The sequence below is a fragment of the Microtus ochrogaster genome, chromosome 16, assembly GCF_000317375.1.
Source record: "Microtus ochrogaster isolate Prairie Vole_2 chromosome 16, MicOch1.0, whole genome shotgun sequence".
NCBI classification, from domain to species: Eukaryota; Metazoa; Chordata; class Mammalia; order Rodentia; family Cricetidae; genus Microtus; species Microtus ochrogaster.
The window spans coordinates 31,454,512-31,471,256 of record NC_022018.1 but is presented as its reverse complement, the minus strand read 5'-3'; the positions used below and the strand labels follow the sequence as shown (position 1 = coordinate 31,471,256).

At 40.8% G+C, this 16,745-nt stretch overlaps 2 protein-coding genes across 2 annotated transcripts in view; one reads left to right on the top strand and one right to left on the bottom strand.

Moving 5' to 3' along the window:
* Nucleotides 1-1,073: 1,073 nt before the first annotated feature.
* Tdp2 (tyrosyl-DNA phosphodiesterase 2) lies at nt 1,074-14,908 on the bottom strand. The gene is made up of 7 exons (XM_005354978.3): nt 14,637-14,908; nt 14,472-14,557; nt 9,618-9,788; nt 8,902-8,993; nt 5,432-5,550; nt 3,564-3,734; nt 1,074-2,400 (listed from the first exon to the last, which is right to left on the bottom strand). The coding sequence occupies exons 1-7, from the start codon at nt 14,829-14,831 to the stop codon at nt 2,125-2,127; spliced, it is 1,110 nt and encodes a 369-aa protein (XP_005355035.1). The 5' UTR covers nt 14,832-14,908; the 3' UTR covers nt 1,074-2,124.
* Nucleotides 14,909-15,030: 122 nt separating this feature from the next.
* Acot13 (acyl-CoA thioesterase 13) overlaps nt 15,031-16,745 on the top strand; it is a 12,325-nt gene continuing 10,610 nt past the window's right edge. Inside the window, exon 1 of the mRNA XM_005354976.2 lies at nt 15,031-15,324. Coding sequence (XP_005355033.1) covers nt 15,244-15,324 — 81 coding nt within the window. The 5' untranslated portion in view covers nt 15,031-15,243. The remainder of the gene's footprint in view (nt 15,325-16,745) is intronic.

Sequence of the window (16,745 nt, the reverse complement as noted above, 5' to 3'; positions counted from 1 at the left end):
TGCTGAGTAGTACTCTAATATGTATATATTCCATACTTTCTTCATCCATTCTTCCATTGAAGGGCATTTAGGTTGTTTCCAGGTTCTGGCTATTACAAACAATGCTGCTATGAACATAGTTGAGCATATACCTTTGTTGTATGATAAGGCCTCTCTTGGGTATATTCCCAAGAGTGGGATTGCTGGGTCCAGGGGTAGGTTGATCTCGAATTTCCTGAGGAACCGCCACACTGCTTTCCAAAGTGGTTGCACAAGTTTTCATTCCCACCAACAATGGATGAGTGTACCCCTTTCTCCACACCCTCTCCAGCAAAGGCTATCATTGGTGTTTTTTTAGCCATTCTGACAGGTGTAAGATGGTATCTTAAAGTTGTCTTGATTTGCATTTCCCTGATCGCTAAGGAAGTTGAACATGACCTTAAGTGTCTTTTGGCCATTTGAACTTCTGTTGAGAATTCTCTGCTCAGCTCAGTGCCCCATTTTATAATTGGGTTGATTAGCCTTTTACGGTCTAGTTTCTTGAGATCTTTATATATTTTGGAGATCAGACCTTTATCAGTTGCGGGGTTGAAGATCTTCTCCCAGTCAGTGGGTTGCCTTTGTGTCTTAGCGACAGTGTCCTTTGCTTTACAGAAGCTTCTCAATCTCAGGAGGTCCCATTTATTCAATGAGGCCCTTAATGTCTGTGCTGCTGGGGTTATATGTAGGAAGTGGTCTCCTATGCCCATGTGTTATAGAGTACTTCCCACTTTCTCTTCTATAAGGTTCAGTGTGTTAGGACTGATATTAAGGTCTTTAATCCATTTGTTTTTGTTTTCTGCTTAAATTAAAAAAAAAACAACAACAAACCTAAGGGTATTGCAAATTACTAGGTTCTCTAGTGTTTTAGTTTAAAAACTATTGCCCAATAAAGACTACAGGGTTGTTTCTCCTCTCCTGACTTGTATGTTGTCGAAAGTAATAAACAAGGAAAGCATTTTGGTTACATAACAAATTATACTTTCATGTTTTTGTAACAAACTGAAGGTCTAATAATATAATACATCACACATTTCATATTGTGACCTTTTAAACTTAATTGTACCAAGCAAGAAAGCTCCACCCTCCACTACCACACTGCTCTTTCAAGTCAACTTTTTGTTTTTTTGCCTGGGTCTTACTGTGTAGCCCAGGCCAGCCTTAAACTAATGGCAATCCTCTTGCCAGAGAGTTCAAAGTGCTGGGGATTTAATATAATAAAACACACAGATTTCTTCGTGATTCCGACTGAAGAGCAACATCTGAGGAAGGCTGTAGAACAACAAATCCCATCATGGACAGAGAAAGCGTACTCATCTACAAACAAGTACAAGGCTTTATTTACAGTACTTCTTTTCTTTACAGAACATTTTTTTTAAATGTATTTTTTATTCACTTCCTAAAAAGTATTTCCGTCTTACCAGTAACAATACCAAAAGGGTACTTTTCTTTATGAATTTTTCTCTGAGAAAAAATTCCCATGTTGCTTAAGCTGCGTGTAATCATTACCAAGCTTAACTGTATCACTTATCAGGAAAAAAATTAACATTAATCAGAAGTTATTGGAATTAAAGTGCAAATTTAACTCATGACTAAGTCAGTTATACTATCAGCTGACAAGAATTAAGTCTGATATACAACACATTATCTAATGCAGATGGCCATGGCTTTTTCACTTAAGTTTCTGAGCTTACAAATCCTAAGACACGGTGCGGTCTCAAGTATTCAGTACCTTGCTTTTTCTCTTGATAAAATGGTTTAATATTATTTTGGAGCCTAACAATCCTAACAGTAGTGTTGTGATAGCCCTGAGACAATATGGCCACTACTTGAAATCCTGATGGCAGCAATGAGCACTATTACGAGCTGAGTGGCTGTGTTCCTTCAACAAAGGTCCACACATTCTGAACGCAAGCATGCTTTGATTACAAACACCAATTTTTAATTCTCAGGACACAAGCTGCAAAGCAAAATGTAACCGCTTTTGCTGTACTAATGAACCAGTTTGCTAAGTCTTGTGTGTTATACCTAGCTTTCCTGAAAGATTGAGATCTACATGAATCCAGAACTACTGCAAACATATAAAGTTCAAACTTGGAAAGCTTTTCACAATACTACATTCAAGTTGCACAGGAGACCCCAGTGATCACTAGGAAATCTACCACAGTCCAGTTTTTCCAACCCAATAAGGTCCAAACTTTGGGGAATAAGGTGGCCCTCCTCTGCTCTGAAAAATATTCGATCAAAGCGATGCTTATAAGCAGCAGGAATCCTGAGATTAGTATTTATTCTTGTATCCCATGTATACTGGCAATGTTTAGGTTTGCCCAAAAATTCCCAGGCATCAAAAACATTCTCAGGTAAACCACCACATTTGATAACCTGGAAGAGAAAAAGAAGACCAGGTAAGAATCATATATTCACACATACCCCAATTTTAAAGATGCTTAGTATTATCAACTATAATGAAACTTTTTATTTTATTTTTAATATTTTTGGGTTTTTTGAGAACACACTATGTACACCAGACTGGCACTGAACTCAGAGATCCACCTGACTCTATTTCCCAAGTGCTGGGATTAAAGGCATGTACTACTATGCCTAAAAATTACATTTTAAAAAATAATAAAAAATAAACAAACCAAACTCTAATAATACTGTTTTTCTTTCTCATGCACATTACATGATTTACAATTTTATGGCTGCTACGAAGGATAGCAGTCAACTACAGTGTTAGCATTAGTGACACATCAGGTTCAATCTCCATCAACACAAAAAGTTTCTATGTGTGGTAGAGAACACACACCTGACCACTACAATCATTCCTTCAGTTCCAGCCTAGGGACCCACATGGTGGAAAGAGAGAACCAAGTCTCAAAAGTTCTGCTCTGACTACCATGTACAAATTCAAAATGAAATCCTAATAACTTTTTATCTGAAAAAATCAAAATATACAGAATACAACTTTGAATAAAAACAAAATCCTAGAGGTTAGGTCAGCAGTGTTGCCTAGCATGTGGGAGGCCCTAGGTTCTATAAATAAATACAAGTTTCAAAACAGTTAGTTTCAACTCAGAATAGAATTAGGTCTTCTTGAACCTAGAAAGGCTACAAATACCCTAAATCTTTTTAAAGCTATTCTAATTATTATTTTGTTGATTTATCCAAAATATTTATTGCTTTACATTGCCTGTAGCACATGTAGTAAGATTTCCCTTAATAGTGTAAAGGCCTCTTTTTTTTTTTTTTTTTTTTTTTGGTTTTTCGAGACAGGGTTTCTCTGTGGTTTTGGAGCCTGTCCTGGAACTAGCTCTTCTAGACCAGGCTGGTCTCGAACTCACAAAGATCCACCTGCCTCTGCCTCCCAAGTGCTGGGATTAAAGGCGTGCGCCACCACCGCCCGGCTTAAAGGCCTCTTTTTATATAAAAACCACAAAAGTGTTTTCTACCGTGTGTTTCCAAATCCATACCTTTGATAAAGCAAACCAAGTTCGTTTCCACAACAATAGTCTCCCCACAAACAGTGAACCAACTCTGTTACTCACTTCTTGATCTCTTAAATTTGTATCTCCTGCAAATAGAACAGTAGTTGAATCTGGAGCTTCTTGCATTTTCTGAAAAACCGTTTTTAATTGATTCATTCGTTCGGCAGAATGTTCTCTGGTGCTCTCCAAATGGGATGTCATAAGGCAGAATTCATTTCCACCCACACTCACCTACAACAGGATAATTACAATTCAATAGGCCACCAACCTCTGCTCCGCTAACAGCAGACTAGTCAATCCGCTGGGATTTAGTTACTCAACTGAAACAATACAGTCAGCAGAATCCTAGATGAAAAGAAGTACAAGGTGCCAACCCTACCCATGACAACTATTTAGCAAGCAAGACTAGTCACAAAGTACCTCTACTGAGCCCCTTCCCTGGAACCCAGGCCATCGATGGCTCACACCTCTCCAGAACGCTACAAGACTAATATAAAAGGTCCCAAGCTGAAATAAAAGGACAGCTACAGATTTCTTCCTTCCATGAAGCCATGAATTGCTTATTTGCAAGCACAGATAGTTCTTATTTATTGCTCTGTTAATTGGCTGACACAGATACTCAAAATCATTTGCAATTAAGATACTATTAAGATTGTGTTACAATGCCTACAGAATCATCCAATTCTTCCAGACCTATAATCTGGATCCTTCCTATTTCTCAAGCTCCTGACGTACTCAACTACCTCTTCATACTTAGGATGGCTAACACTGACTCTCAGCTCTGCAGGATCTCAAATCACCTAGAAGGAAATCTCTGGAAATGTCTGAGGAATATTCCAGATTAGGTTATTTAAGCTGGAAAGACCACCCTAAATGTAAGGGGCACCAGTGTGAGATGGGCCCCAAACTGACAAAGGGGAAAGCGAGCTCAACACTAACAGTCACTGCTCTGCTTTCTGACCATGGACAACGTAACCAGCCGCTCCTGCCTTGCGCACTCCACATGGCAACAGTATCCTCAAACTATGAGACAAAGTAAAGCCTACTTTTCAAGGCTGCTTTTCTCAAGCATTGTCACATTAACGAGAAAAACAGCGGTGTCCATCACCCTAACGGAAACATAAAGCTCATTCACACCCACAGGTTAACCCTTGCTGCAACTTGCAAAGGTCTGTCATGGGTGTTTGCATTCATAAGCTGGGTTAAAAAGAGAGGGGTGAGGGAACAAGCAAGCTGAGTACCACGTTTCTCCGACTCCTCACTCCAAACCTACAGGACTAGCTGCTTCACACTCCCACCAGCAGGCCTTCGCTCCAGCATGAACCAAAGTGCTTGTGTTCCTTTGAGCTATGTGCTGTGCTCATCTTCCTCACTGCTCTAACAAATTATTTGACAAATGTTCTCCTTGGCAATGCTGCAATGCTCTCAAGAAAACATATGATCAGTTAAGAATCTAACTTTGGTAAATTTCCTTGTATCTAAAATTATGTGGAAATCTAAGTTTTCTAAGACTATTTAAAACATATATGTAAATGGCTAATGAGCTGGCCCAGTGGGTAAATCACTTGCTTCACAAAACCGATAGCCTGAGATGGATACACAGAACCACAGTGGGAAGAGAAAACTGATTCCCAAAAGCTGTCTTCTGACCTCCAGACCCACACTTACAGACAGACATACACAACAGGACTTAAAGAACTGTCCCAGTGATATGGCTAAGCAGGTAAGAGCCCCTACCACAAAACCCTGAGTTTGATCGCTGAATCCTGTGCTGGAAGGAGAGACCTGAGTCCCCAAAGTTCTGACACACCACTGACACACTCACACGAATACTAAAAAGAATATCTATGTAAGGAATAAATTTAACTGTATGGACAATTCCTTCAAAAACACAAACAAGAAACCCACCTCCTGAAACTTAAACTTACGTTCACACACAGAAGGTTTCTCATCATCTTAGTATTTGGAAATGGAACAATCTCCTGACTTTTAAATTTCACTCTTCCTTTCTTCAACAGTATAGCCGTGAAATATCCTTCTTCATTACCTTCAAACATTTAGGGAAAAGAATTTAGGAAAGGTCAGGAGTATCTTCACTTTAACACCACTACTGTTACAAGAAGCAACATTATTTAAATAGGATCAAATCCTTGCGATTCCATTTGAAGTAGGTGAACCAAGTGAATATTTTCTGTCCCTTATCAAAGTTTAACCAGAGACACAAATGATATTTAGATAAGCATAAGATAGGATAGCATATGCCTCTATAGTATAATCTTTGTGGGAGCACAAGTTATATACCCATTAGGGACAAAGAAGGGTGGAGAAAAGGAAGCATGGGTGGGGACAAAGGGGTATAGGTGCCAAAATTAATTAGCTGTTGCCTGTCGGAAATGAGAATATTTAAAATCTAGAAGCTCACAAAAAAATAGGAACAAAAGACCAGTGAATCAAAGTGTCCAACTTTTTTTTAAACGACAGAAAGCAAGTTGGTAGGAGTGTTCAACCAATGTCTGGTAAATACTGAAATAAAAATCACCACCAAGGCAAGAGCCTGGTCTGGATACAGAACAAACATGTTTGAATGTCTTCCCTTGTTCCTCATAGCCCAGTAACTACATTTTTCTTAAATTAAGTTTTAGAGGCTCTACCAATTAGATCAAACCTGCAACCCCAGGCCATGTGAGTCCCAGGAGAGCTATAAATGCCGCCCAATACATTCGTAGACGACATATTTCAATACATAAACTCTGAATATATCCCACCACCTGCTGCTCAGCAGTTTCCCATAGAGAAAAGAAATAAGTTGCAGTACTCAGTTGAGTGCCCCATGCCCAACTTAGGAAGTATTTTTTAGCAACAAGAATGGCCTCAGATTGAACACATAAATTTGATGCACCACAACTAGAAATCTCTCTAGTACAGAACAAGCCATTTGACTATACAAAAATGTACTTCCTATTAGTAAAATGCAGGGTTTAGCCTCTCTCTTAGCAGGAATTCAAATGTGAACCAAGAGGCAAGAATCCGTACACATAAAGGAGCAGGTTCATGTGACATAAAAATACCAACGTAACACAACTAAAGGGAACAAAAGAGAGAAATGAGGCTGGGTGTGGCGGTGGACTCATGCAATCCTAGCACTCAGAGGAAGGAGGCAGGAAGATCTCCAAGTTCAGGAACACAGGGAGCTTCTCAGAAGGAAGAAAAGAACGAACATCACAAAAACACGGCGGGATGCCTTCTGATAGATTCCAAAATCAAAATATCCTCATAAATACTGCACACTGTCAAACCAGAATCATATCTTTAGGAACTCACTCATAACTCCTCCTTTAATCAAAGAAATACAGCAGGGGCTGGAGAGATGCTCAACAGTTAGGAGTATGGGCTGCTCTTCTAGAGGAACAGAAGATCATGGCAGCTCTCAACCATCTGTAATTCAAGTTCAGGGGATTCAACAACCTCTTCTGCCTTCCGTGGACACAATGCACACACGCGGTGCACAGATGTATATGCATGCATACATATATAGAGAAGAACATCTATACACATGATAAAGAAGTGTGGCTCACCAAATCAAAGACATGAAAACTTAATATAGAAAAACAAAGCAGTGCATTGACAGAAGATAATGCATCCATAAACCAAGTGCACATGCCATAAACTGTAAATAAGTAGCCTAAGAAATATGAAAAATTATGGAAAATAAAGGATTAGTGGTGTTTTACAACATAAGGGGACTTTCAAAAAGGTGAAAGGGGAAAAAAAAGGAGGAGGAAGAGAAGCATAGGGGATGGTAGAAAAATTAGATTAAGATTGAGGAAAGGGGAAATGGGGATCTCCTAAACCTCCAACTAAACCCTCCAACAAATCATCTGGTAGAATAAATGAAGAACAGGTAGAAAGAACACCAGGGATAAAGGTGAGATCCTCAAACTTACTAAGAATGGAGACGGGAATGGGCAGAATCATACTGGCAGCTGACTGACCATTCTCAGAAACCAAAGTCACTGAATCAATGCTTCCAAATTCAGAAAACATTGCTTATGACCTAGAAACTTATATCCACTCAACTAACTACAAGCCTACAATACAATTATTTTCAAATATGGTAAAATTAAAAATATAAAATCAAACGAACAAAAAAAACCCCACTCTACCACTCTGTGCTTGTCACACAGCAGGAAATGGCTCTAGCTGGGTGGGTGTGGTGGTATACACCTTTAACCTTTAATCCCAGCACAGAGAGATGGAGCTTGGTGAGTTACAGATCTTCTTGGTCCACATAGTGAGACCCTGTCTCGAGGGAAAAAAATAAAGGCTGTGATGAAATGAGAGAAAACCGAGGGGAGAAGCATAGGATGCAGAATACAAAACCCAAAGTAAGAGGCAGAAAGAACCCCAAAGAGCATTCGTCCAAGAAATCCAACAAAGAGGGGACAACAAATACCAAGAGCTCTCTCCTTAGCACCTAGGAATCAAGTATAAATCAAAATTAAAAACCAAAGGCTAGCCGGGCGATGGTGGCACACGCCTTTAATCCCAGCACTTGGGAGGCAGAGGCAGGCGGATCTCTGGGAGTTCAAGACCAGCCTGGTCTACAGAGCTAGTTCCAGGACAGGCTTCAAAGCCACAGAGAAACCCTGTCTTGAAAAACCAAAAAAAAAAACAAAAAAAAACACAAAAAACAAAAAACAAACAAAAAAAAAAAAACAAAAAACAAAAAACAAAGGCTATGTAACATTTGAAAGTCAACAGTATTCAGCTAGACAATTATAAGATGTGGTCTGCTATAGCAAACATAAGTAGCAAAGCCAATATGAGAGAAAAACTAAAATTATACTGGAAAAGGAACAAAATAAATAAAAGGAATTAAAGAATTTTGAGAAAATATGAACAAAATGTAATTATCACATTTAAAATTCGTAACAACTGAGAGGGGTATGTTTACGTAGCAAGGTAGCAGAGCTGTATTTGCCATATATAAAACCCTGAGAAGAAACAGAAACAAATGGAATTTCTACCAATTCAATTTTACTAAATACACAAGAATGAAACTTTAAAACTTTATTTTCCTAAAAACAAAATATTCATCTAATCTACATGGGAAGTAGAAAAAGACAAGATCTCCTGAGTAAATAGGGAGCATGGGATCAGGGAAGAGGGCAGAAGAGGAGCGAGGAGGAGAGGTGAGGAGCAGAGAACAACATATAACTCAAATAAAAAAATTTTTTAAAAAGAAATATTCATTTCTATCGTTTTTCCATTTATTAACATTAAGCTATATAATAATCTATAAATCTTTTAAATAAATCATGTGTCTTGTTTATTTTCCTCAACTGATCTATTTTTCAAAGAAAAAGGCAATTCAGATGGCAAGAGAAGCATTCATTACCTGTAATAATTTTGTAGCCGCTTGCTCTCTTCTTTAGGTAGGCACAATATGAAGGAATAACTTCCTGTAGAAATACCACATCTGGAGTGTACCTAATTAAAAAGATCAATTTAACAAAAACACGAGGATATTATTTACTTTTAGTTACCTAGAGAAAATCACAAAACATAAGAAACTGTTACCCTACATGACCCTAGTACTCAATGCTATACTGACCTTTATCTGTGTTATTTACCCCACAATACCATAGTGACCGATTAAAAATGGGCTGGATGTGTAGCTCAGGTCAGAACACCTGCCTAACAAGGCTGAGTTCAATTCCAGCACCCCAGTGGAATTAAAATGGAAAGCATTATATACACTACACTGAGAGTTTTCAATGATCATATACATCAACACATGTATTCAAAGTTCCCTCTTCAGATTCTCTTAAAAAGTTGTACAGTGAGAACTTCAGTGCTTTACTAAGGCCAGAAACAGATAGTTAGGGTACCTTTCATTTCATATCAGTAATTATAGACAAAACTTACTATGTAAAGCTCACAACTCTAGAGCACATCTAACATAAATTGGTGTTCCAATCCACCCCAACTCTCAGGTATTTATTCTGAGATGACCTTAAAGTCAAATTTTCAAGTACACAAATTTCAAGTGTTGCTTTGTAGAGCCATTAACACACTGATCACAGTCACTACCACAGAAGTGACAATACTTACAAAGCTAGGGAGGAACACACCCCTCGAGCCCTCTCTGGCAGATTGCTTCCATCTAATCCATCAATATTCCAGGTAATGAAAGAGATAATGCTGTTGTCTTCTAGAGGAGTTCCAGATGGACTGGTTTCTAAAATGCTGGTATCATCTGAATCCTCGTTGGTTAGATCAACACTGGAAAGATCAAAATAAAGTTTTTAAAAAAACCTACAAATTACGAATTGTATTTAGGGGCTATGGCAGTAACTCAGCTGGCACCCCCACTCACATTAAACACCAGAAGTTGTGGCATGCTTATAACTCAACACCAAGAGGCTGAGAACAACAGATACCTGAGGCCTGGTTTACCCTAAAGGATGAGTCCATGGTCCCAGTGGGAGACTGTCTCAAGAAACAAGGAGCACTACTCCTCAAGAACCCAAATCTGACTTCTGGCTTCCAACGTGCCCTCTCAACATGAATCTTGCTGTATCTGTTGCCCTCAATTTGAAGAAACAGACTGATCATTCCTAATTAGAAAATCCATATTCAAATTACCTCAGCTCAGATTTTGGCCCCAAGCACTTCAGATAATGGATACTTATCCTATAACTAATTTTCTTTGACAAATCCTAAGAGTCTATAGAAAATACACAGTTGGGCTTGAGATGGAGCTCAGTGGGTAAAGGTGCTTGCTGTCAGCCTAGTGGCCTGAGTTCAACCTCCAGAACCCACATGATGGGGACAGCTGCAAGTTGTCTCTGCCTCCACGTGCTGGCTTGTGTGTCTGTCCCTGGAGGGAACAATTTCTTCCAGAGTGAGATGTTTCAAAAGCTTGACCGTGATCACTTTGGCTTCTTGTTTCATAATGATCCACCTACACGCATACTAACCATCCATCTGCGCATGGCCACAAGTAACGGCTGTCTTCAAAGCAGTCAACTTCAAGAACTTGGATAACTTCTGACTCTTACAATTAAAACTTAAAAGCAATAAAAAAGAATCCCTAACCAACTATGCACCCAAATTCTCTAAATTTGTGTTCTTATTAACAATTTCTCACGTTAGCCTCTTTCCATCCTTTGCTTGAGACTTGCTTATATACACCCCCTACAACCTATGAACATTACTACCAATATATCATCTTTTAATATCTTTTAACTAGAACATTTTAGTCTCCCTCATGAGTGACATTTTTGAAGATTGCAGGCCACTTGTCCTATAGAACATCCTCCAGTTAAGCTTGATATTTTCTTCCAACTGTATAAAGGTTATGCACTTTGAGGCAGGAATGACAGCATAATCGTGTGTCCCAATGCATGATTAAGGTGTTAATCAAATTTCCCCACTGCAAAGTACTGATCCTCCCCACTTTCTACTCAGTACTTTGTGGGTTTTTACTCTATGAGCATCTTGTTTAAATGATTCTACTTTCATCCCCATTTTATTATCCATTGATTGTACTTATGTGAAAGTTATTTTGTAGTTCTCAAAGGCTTTGTGTAACTCCTCAAACCTTGGCCATTTAGCAGTTTGAATTCTACAATAGTCATTTGTCTTATCAACAGCTGGGACTTACTTAAATATGGACTCCTGTTTTATTGTGCAGACTACAACTTGTTTCTAATTACCCCACTGTTCATTCTCTCTGCTTTTACATTGGTTCCTATGTCTTTCTGGGATATTTCCACTGTTTTCTGGGTACTCCCTTACTTTTTAGCACTGTAGATTATTCCAAGTTCATCCTCCACCTCACTTACTCCTGCTCTAGAATCAGTCATCGTCTCCTTTTTAGTGAAGAATATTAGAGGCCTAGGTCTTGGTACTAGGATAATTCAATGCCAATATAAACAGTAACAACAGCCTCTTTGAGACAGGGTCTCACAATTTATACCTGCTGACTTCAAAATTAATAAATCTCCTTCAACATCTGAGTACATACCCAGGCTATTCCCTAGGAGTCACCATGTAGCCCAAGCTAGTCTCAAACCCTTGGCAATCCTAATCCTGCCTCAGCTTCCCAAGTCACATATGCTACCACATCCAGTATGAGTCACCCTCTGGATTGCAAGGAACTGCTCGCTTGTCCTGGTTGCCCAGAATGGAAATAATGACACAGAAACTGTATTAATTAAATCACTGCTTGGCCTATTAGCTCTTATTGGCTTCTTATTGGCTAACTCTTACATATTAATTTAACCCATCTCCATTAATCTTTGTATTACTACGAGGTTGTGGCCTAACAGCAAAGTTTCAGCATGTCTATCTCTCGTGGCGGATCCATGGTGTCTGTCCAACTCTACCCTTCTTTTTCCCAGCATTCAGTCCAGTCCTCCCGGCCTACCTAAGTTCTGCCATATCAACAGAGCAAGGCATTTTCTTTATTCGTTAACCAAGAAAAGCAACACACAGAGGAAGGACCTCCCACACCACTTCTGTATGTACAAAAGTAATTTTAATTAGTTAATAAAATTATTTTTGGGTTTCAGAAACAGGGTTTCTCTATGTAACAGTCCAAACTTTTCTGGACCTCAGTTCTGGAGACCAGGTTGGCCTTGAACTCACAAAAATCTCCATGCCTTGTCTGGACAAAAATAATTTTAAAGAGCACCAAAAACTGTGTTTAATGCCAGATTCCATTTGGAGTTTTACCCATCTGAAAAAGCTTTCTCACTCAACATTCAATACTGCACTCTTTCTGTAACCTTGCCAAAGAGAAAGGGCTAGGTCATTTCAGAACCTTGTCAAAGATGTTAGGCCCCCCATTTCTATTGAAAACATGCGACTGAAGTGTTCCTAAGTACATGATGGCTCAGTACTTAGGAACACTTGTTCTTGCAGAGGGCTTGGGTTCAGTTCCTAGAACTGTGTTGCTTTTAACTAAGTCTCTATCGCTCTACTTTATTAATAAAGACTCAGGAGCCAGATGCTGGGGTGAAAACCTGCTAGCTCAGAGAAACAGAAAGCACCCAGATGTTTCCTCCCACAGTCTTCCCAGACTTTCTCTTATGCCATCTGAGAGAAAAAAAAAAAAAAAAAAAAAAAAAAAAAACTCCTCCAACAGGAGTACCCCAATTTCTACTTCCTCACTATCTCCTGACTTCCTCCCACTGGCTTTTTCCTGTCAACTGATTGCTTGCTCCGCCTCTAAACCCATGGTTGATTTTATTTAACCCTGTTTTAACGTTTAAGCAGAAAAATCTCTTGGATTAAAGGTGTGTGCTAGGGCTGAGCCACATCACAGCTAAAAACAAGTTTTTCCAGTAAACAAAGAAATCTCAGGGGTCATAGTGTGATCAAATATCCTACAATAGAACTATAATCAAGGGTGACTCATAACTGTCTATAACCCAGTTTCAAGGGTTCAGATGGCCTCTTTTGGTCCCTGTGGGCACCTGAATAAAACCAAGCTTGTTCAGTGTGCACATGCACGCGCACACACACCCCTTTAAAAACAAAAGCATTAGCCGGGCGGTGGTGGCGCACGCCTGTAATCCCAGCACTCGGGAGGCAGAGGCAGGCGGATCTCTGTGAGTTCGAGACCAGCCTGGTCTACAAGAGCTAGTTCCAGGACAGACTCCAAAACCACAGAGAAACCCTGTCTCGAAAAACAAAAAAAACAAAACAAAACAAAAAAGCATTAAAAGCAGGATCACATACGTGTCATTTCTTTCATAAGCTGCACTTCAAAATTCAAACAGTATGCTGTCTGTTCTTCCGTTTTACTGTAACAGTTTCGAGCCTGCAATTTATGCAGCATCTATAACATATTAAAGGAAAACTAGAGAAATTAATTCCATTCCAAAAATGAAACACAAAAAGGAAAAAGAAACTCTAAATGTGATGCTGAATTAAAAACCTTTAAGTATCTGAAAGGCCTAGTCAGCCTTACAGGCATCATTTGTTGACCTCTTCAACACAGGAATAAATGTATCCGTCAGTGATACCTTGGGCTCTATGCTCTAATTTAGGGCTCCACAACCTTAAACCACCTGGGATCTTGACAAAAAGCAGATTCGGATTTAATGGGTCTAGTAATGGAGTCTAATTCTGCATGTCCACCAGAATCCCAAATGGTATAAGCTCATTCAGGATCCACATTCTAAGTAACAAGGCTATAGGATACAACCTTTTACTCCTAACTCTTTAGATCTTTTCAAGACAGAAAAGGTTTGAATATGGCTCAGGTGTCAAAAGTATGAGCCACACAAGTCTGACAGGCAATTTAAGAAATCCTCCCTCCTCCACCAGGAGTGCTAATGCAATCAAGTCTCCAGAGGCACTCGGATCATGAAAGGATTCCACGACCTCAGGTGTCCCCAGATCAATCAACGAAACGAAGTTTCCAAATGCATCAAGTACCTCAAAACTGGGAACCAGAACAGTGCACCCTGGACTCCAGATTCCCTTAAGTTCCTCAGTAAGTTCTGGTTGTAATGGTTCCCAAGTCCCTATTGCGTCTTCAGATAAAAGTGACCAGCAAGTTCGCCCTGAAGCTCCAAGGAAGCAAGAGAAAGAATGCACTACATACTCTCCAAAAGAAACAAAAGGCTCTCCTCCAAAGACATTTTGATCAGGCCATGTAACCAAGCCTGAAGAAACGTGTGGAGCTGGCACTGATGATTACTGTGACTGGGGGGCAGAAGCAGGTGAATCTCTTAGTTCGAGGCTTGTCTGGTCCATAGAGCAAATTCCAGGACAGCCAGGGCTATACAATAAACAAACAAGCCAAAATAAACAAGTCACGTTGGAAGTGACTGTGTCCTAGAGGGGAAAGGCTTCCCTCTGATGCCCAGCCCAAGGGCATAATTTCCAGGTAGGGTCTTGTGATACCCAACACGGACCCCCAACAAACCGCCCTCGACCCCCGTCGCTTACTAGGCCTCGGATTGGAAGGACGTCGGAGGCTGGCGTGGCCACGCAGGGTCGTTCTCTGGCGGTTCGAAGTAGGCGTTCAGCGCTTTCTGAAAAGCAAAGGCACAGGGATGGAGGGCAAGCGCCGCCCACCTGGGAAGAGGGGAGAAAACAGAAACGCAAACCCACGTCCATCTGCCAGTCGTTCTCCGACAGAAAGGTGTGGGCCATCGTGGTTTCGCATTTCGCCACCAACGCAAACCCCATGCACTGAAGCCGCCGCCTCTTCACCCGCTGGTCAATCTCCTCCTCGGTTTCCGCTCCTGCGGGGGCCGCCGCCGGCTCTGACGGCTCCCGCGCATCCGAGCCGCTCCCAGACGCCATCAGCACAGCATCTCCCGAGGAGATCCGCTCCGCACGCCGCTTCCCGCGCGACAGGGAAAACAAACGCTGGGCTCTGCGCAGGCGTGCTGCGCGCGCGTGCTTCCGCATCAACCTTCCGGCGGAACTTAGGTCTTGGGCGAGTCTGCGCAGCAAGCGAGGCGAGGACGCGTGCTCCTGGGGGCGGGGCCGGCGGGGCGGGGGTCAGGCTGCGCGTGCGCGCTGGAGTCCTAGAGGGTACAAAACTGACGCCCGGGCTGTGAGGACTTGGGCAGCCGGAGCGCGCGACCCTTCATCCAGAGCGCGCGCAACGCGGGCCGAGCTTGCCGGTTTGACCTTCCACGGTCTGGTGCGTTCCAAGCGTCTCTTCCAGAGTTCATTCCTCCGGAGCCCAGAATCTTGAGTTGCGTCCACGATGAGCAGCTTGACCCAGAATCTACGGGACGCCATGAAGGTCGTGTTCAGAGTTCCCGGTTTTGATAGAGTTTTGGAAAAGGTATTGTCCGCAAAGCCCCTGGTGGAGAGGACGAATCTAATAAAACACCTAAGTTAGATTTTAGTCTATTTGGTAGAGTGTCTTATGAGCCCACCTTCGTGGCTTCTCAAACTCTCGAGAGTGCGTGAATTCTCATCTAACCGTAAATAAGCATGACTTTGACACCCGTAGAGACGGGTTTGGTCCACTGGAGTGAGCCAAGAGAAAAGTCTGTGTACAGTCATTTCAGGGACACTGGAGTACAGGACGAGTTTGTAGGGAATGTTTGTTTTAAAGCACGAAAGCGAAGTACGTTGAGGTACAGAAGTGAAGGACGGACAACTTGTTCCTATGTTATATTTCTGCGTTTTGAGACTGGGTTTTACTCTGTAACACAGGTTGATAAATATTTTGATTCACGAACGTCTGCTTTTTCACGATTAAGAAAGAATGCTTGGAATTTTGGAAAGAATTTGGGCGTGAGATTTAAATATTGGTTAGCTACAGACATTTCAAATCTTTCTCCTTGAACACTCCCCTTGCGGGTTTTTTAAACGCTGTACTTAACATATCAGAGCTTTTGTCAAATATAGGAAATAACACTTAAGTAAGCATATTTAATGTTTTCAAATAAATATTTAAGGTCCAAAGACATCATTTGACAGTGACATTTGGAAAGATGATATTGTCCAAAAAAGAATGTATTTATCGGCCGGGCCATGGTGGCGCACGCCTTTAATCCACAGAGGCCGGTGGATCTGTGATTTTGAAACCAGCATGGTCAACAAGAGCTAGTTCTAGGACAGGCTCCAAAAGCTACAGAGAAGCCCTGTCTCAAAAAAAAAGAAAGTAAGAAGGAAAGAAAGAAAGAAAGAAAGAAGAATGTATTTATCTAAGATGAAATTTGAATTATTTTTAAATCTGCTGTGTGAATGGGGATGTGGCTAGCAGCGTGCTTCAGGTTGGAGGTCCTCCATTGGTGGGGTCAATAGCCATTTCCTCCTTAAACTGTCATCAGCCTTGTGGCTATATAATATTTTGTAATATATTTTTTTATTTTCTTTCTTTTTCGATTTAAACAAGGTCTCTCTATGTCGCTCTAGCTGTTCTTGAACTTGATGTGTAGACCAGGCTGGCCTGGAACTCAGAGATCCATCTGCCTCTTGAGTATGGGGATTAACGGTATGTGCCACCACATCTGACTTTCATGTGTAAGATAATTTTGACATTAGTTTGATTGTCTTTGAGTAATTAGTTAAAATTCTCATAACTTAGTTCGGCATGATGGTGCCTGTCTCTAATTCCAGCTTAGGGGAGGCTGATGCAGGGGAGTTTGTAAGGCTAGTTTACATAACCATCCCACTTCACAAAAAAGAACAGTTAACCTTTCTTTGTTTTGTTTTTTTTTTTTTTTTTGGTTTTTCGAGACAGGGTTTCTCTGT

Excerpts from the sequence above, each read along its gene's own strand:
- Tdp2 (XM_005354978.3), bottom strand. The coding sequence starts at position 14,831 with ATGGCGTCTGGGAGCGGCTCGGATGCGCGGGAGCCGTCAGAGCCGGCG. Across the intron at positions 14,558-14,636 it reads AGAACGACTGGCAGATGGAC|AAAGCGCTGAACGCCTACTT; the intron begins GTGGGTTTGCGT and ends TTTGCTTTTCAG. Across the intron at positions 9,789-14,471 it reads TCCTTCCAATCCGAGGCCTA|TGTTGATCTAACCAACGAGG; the intron begins GTAAGCGACGGG and ends TGATCTTTCCAG.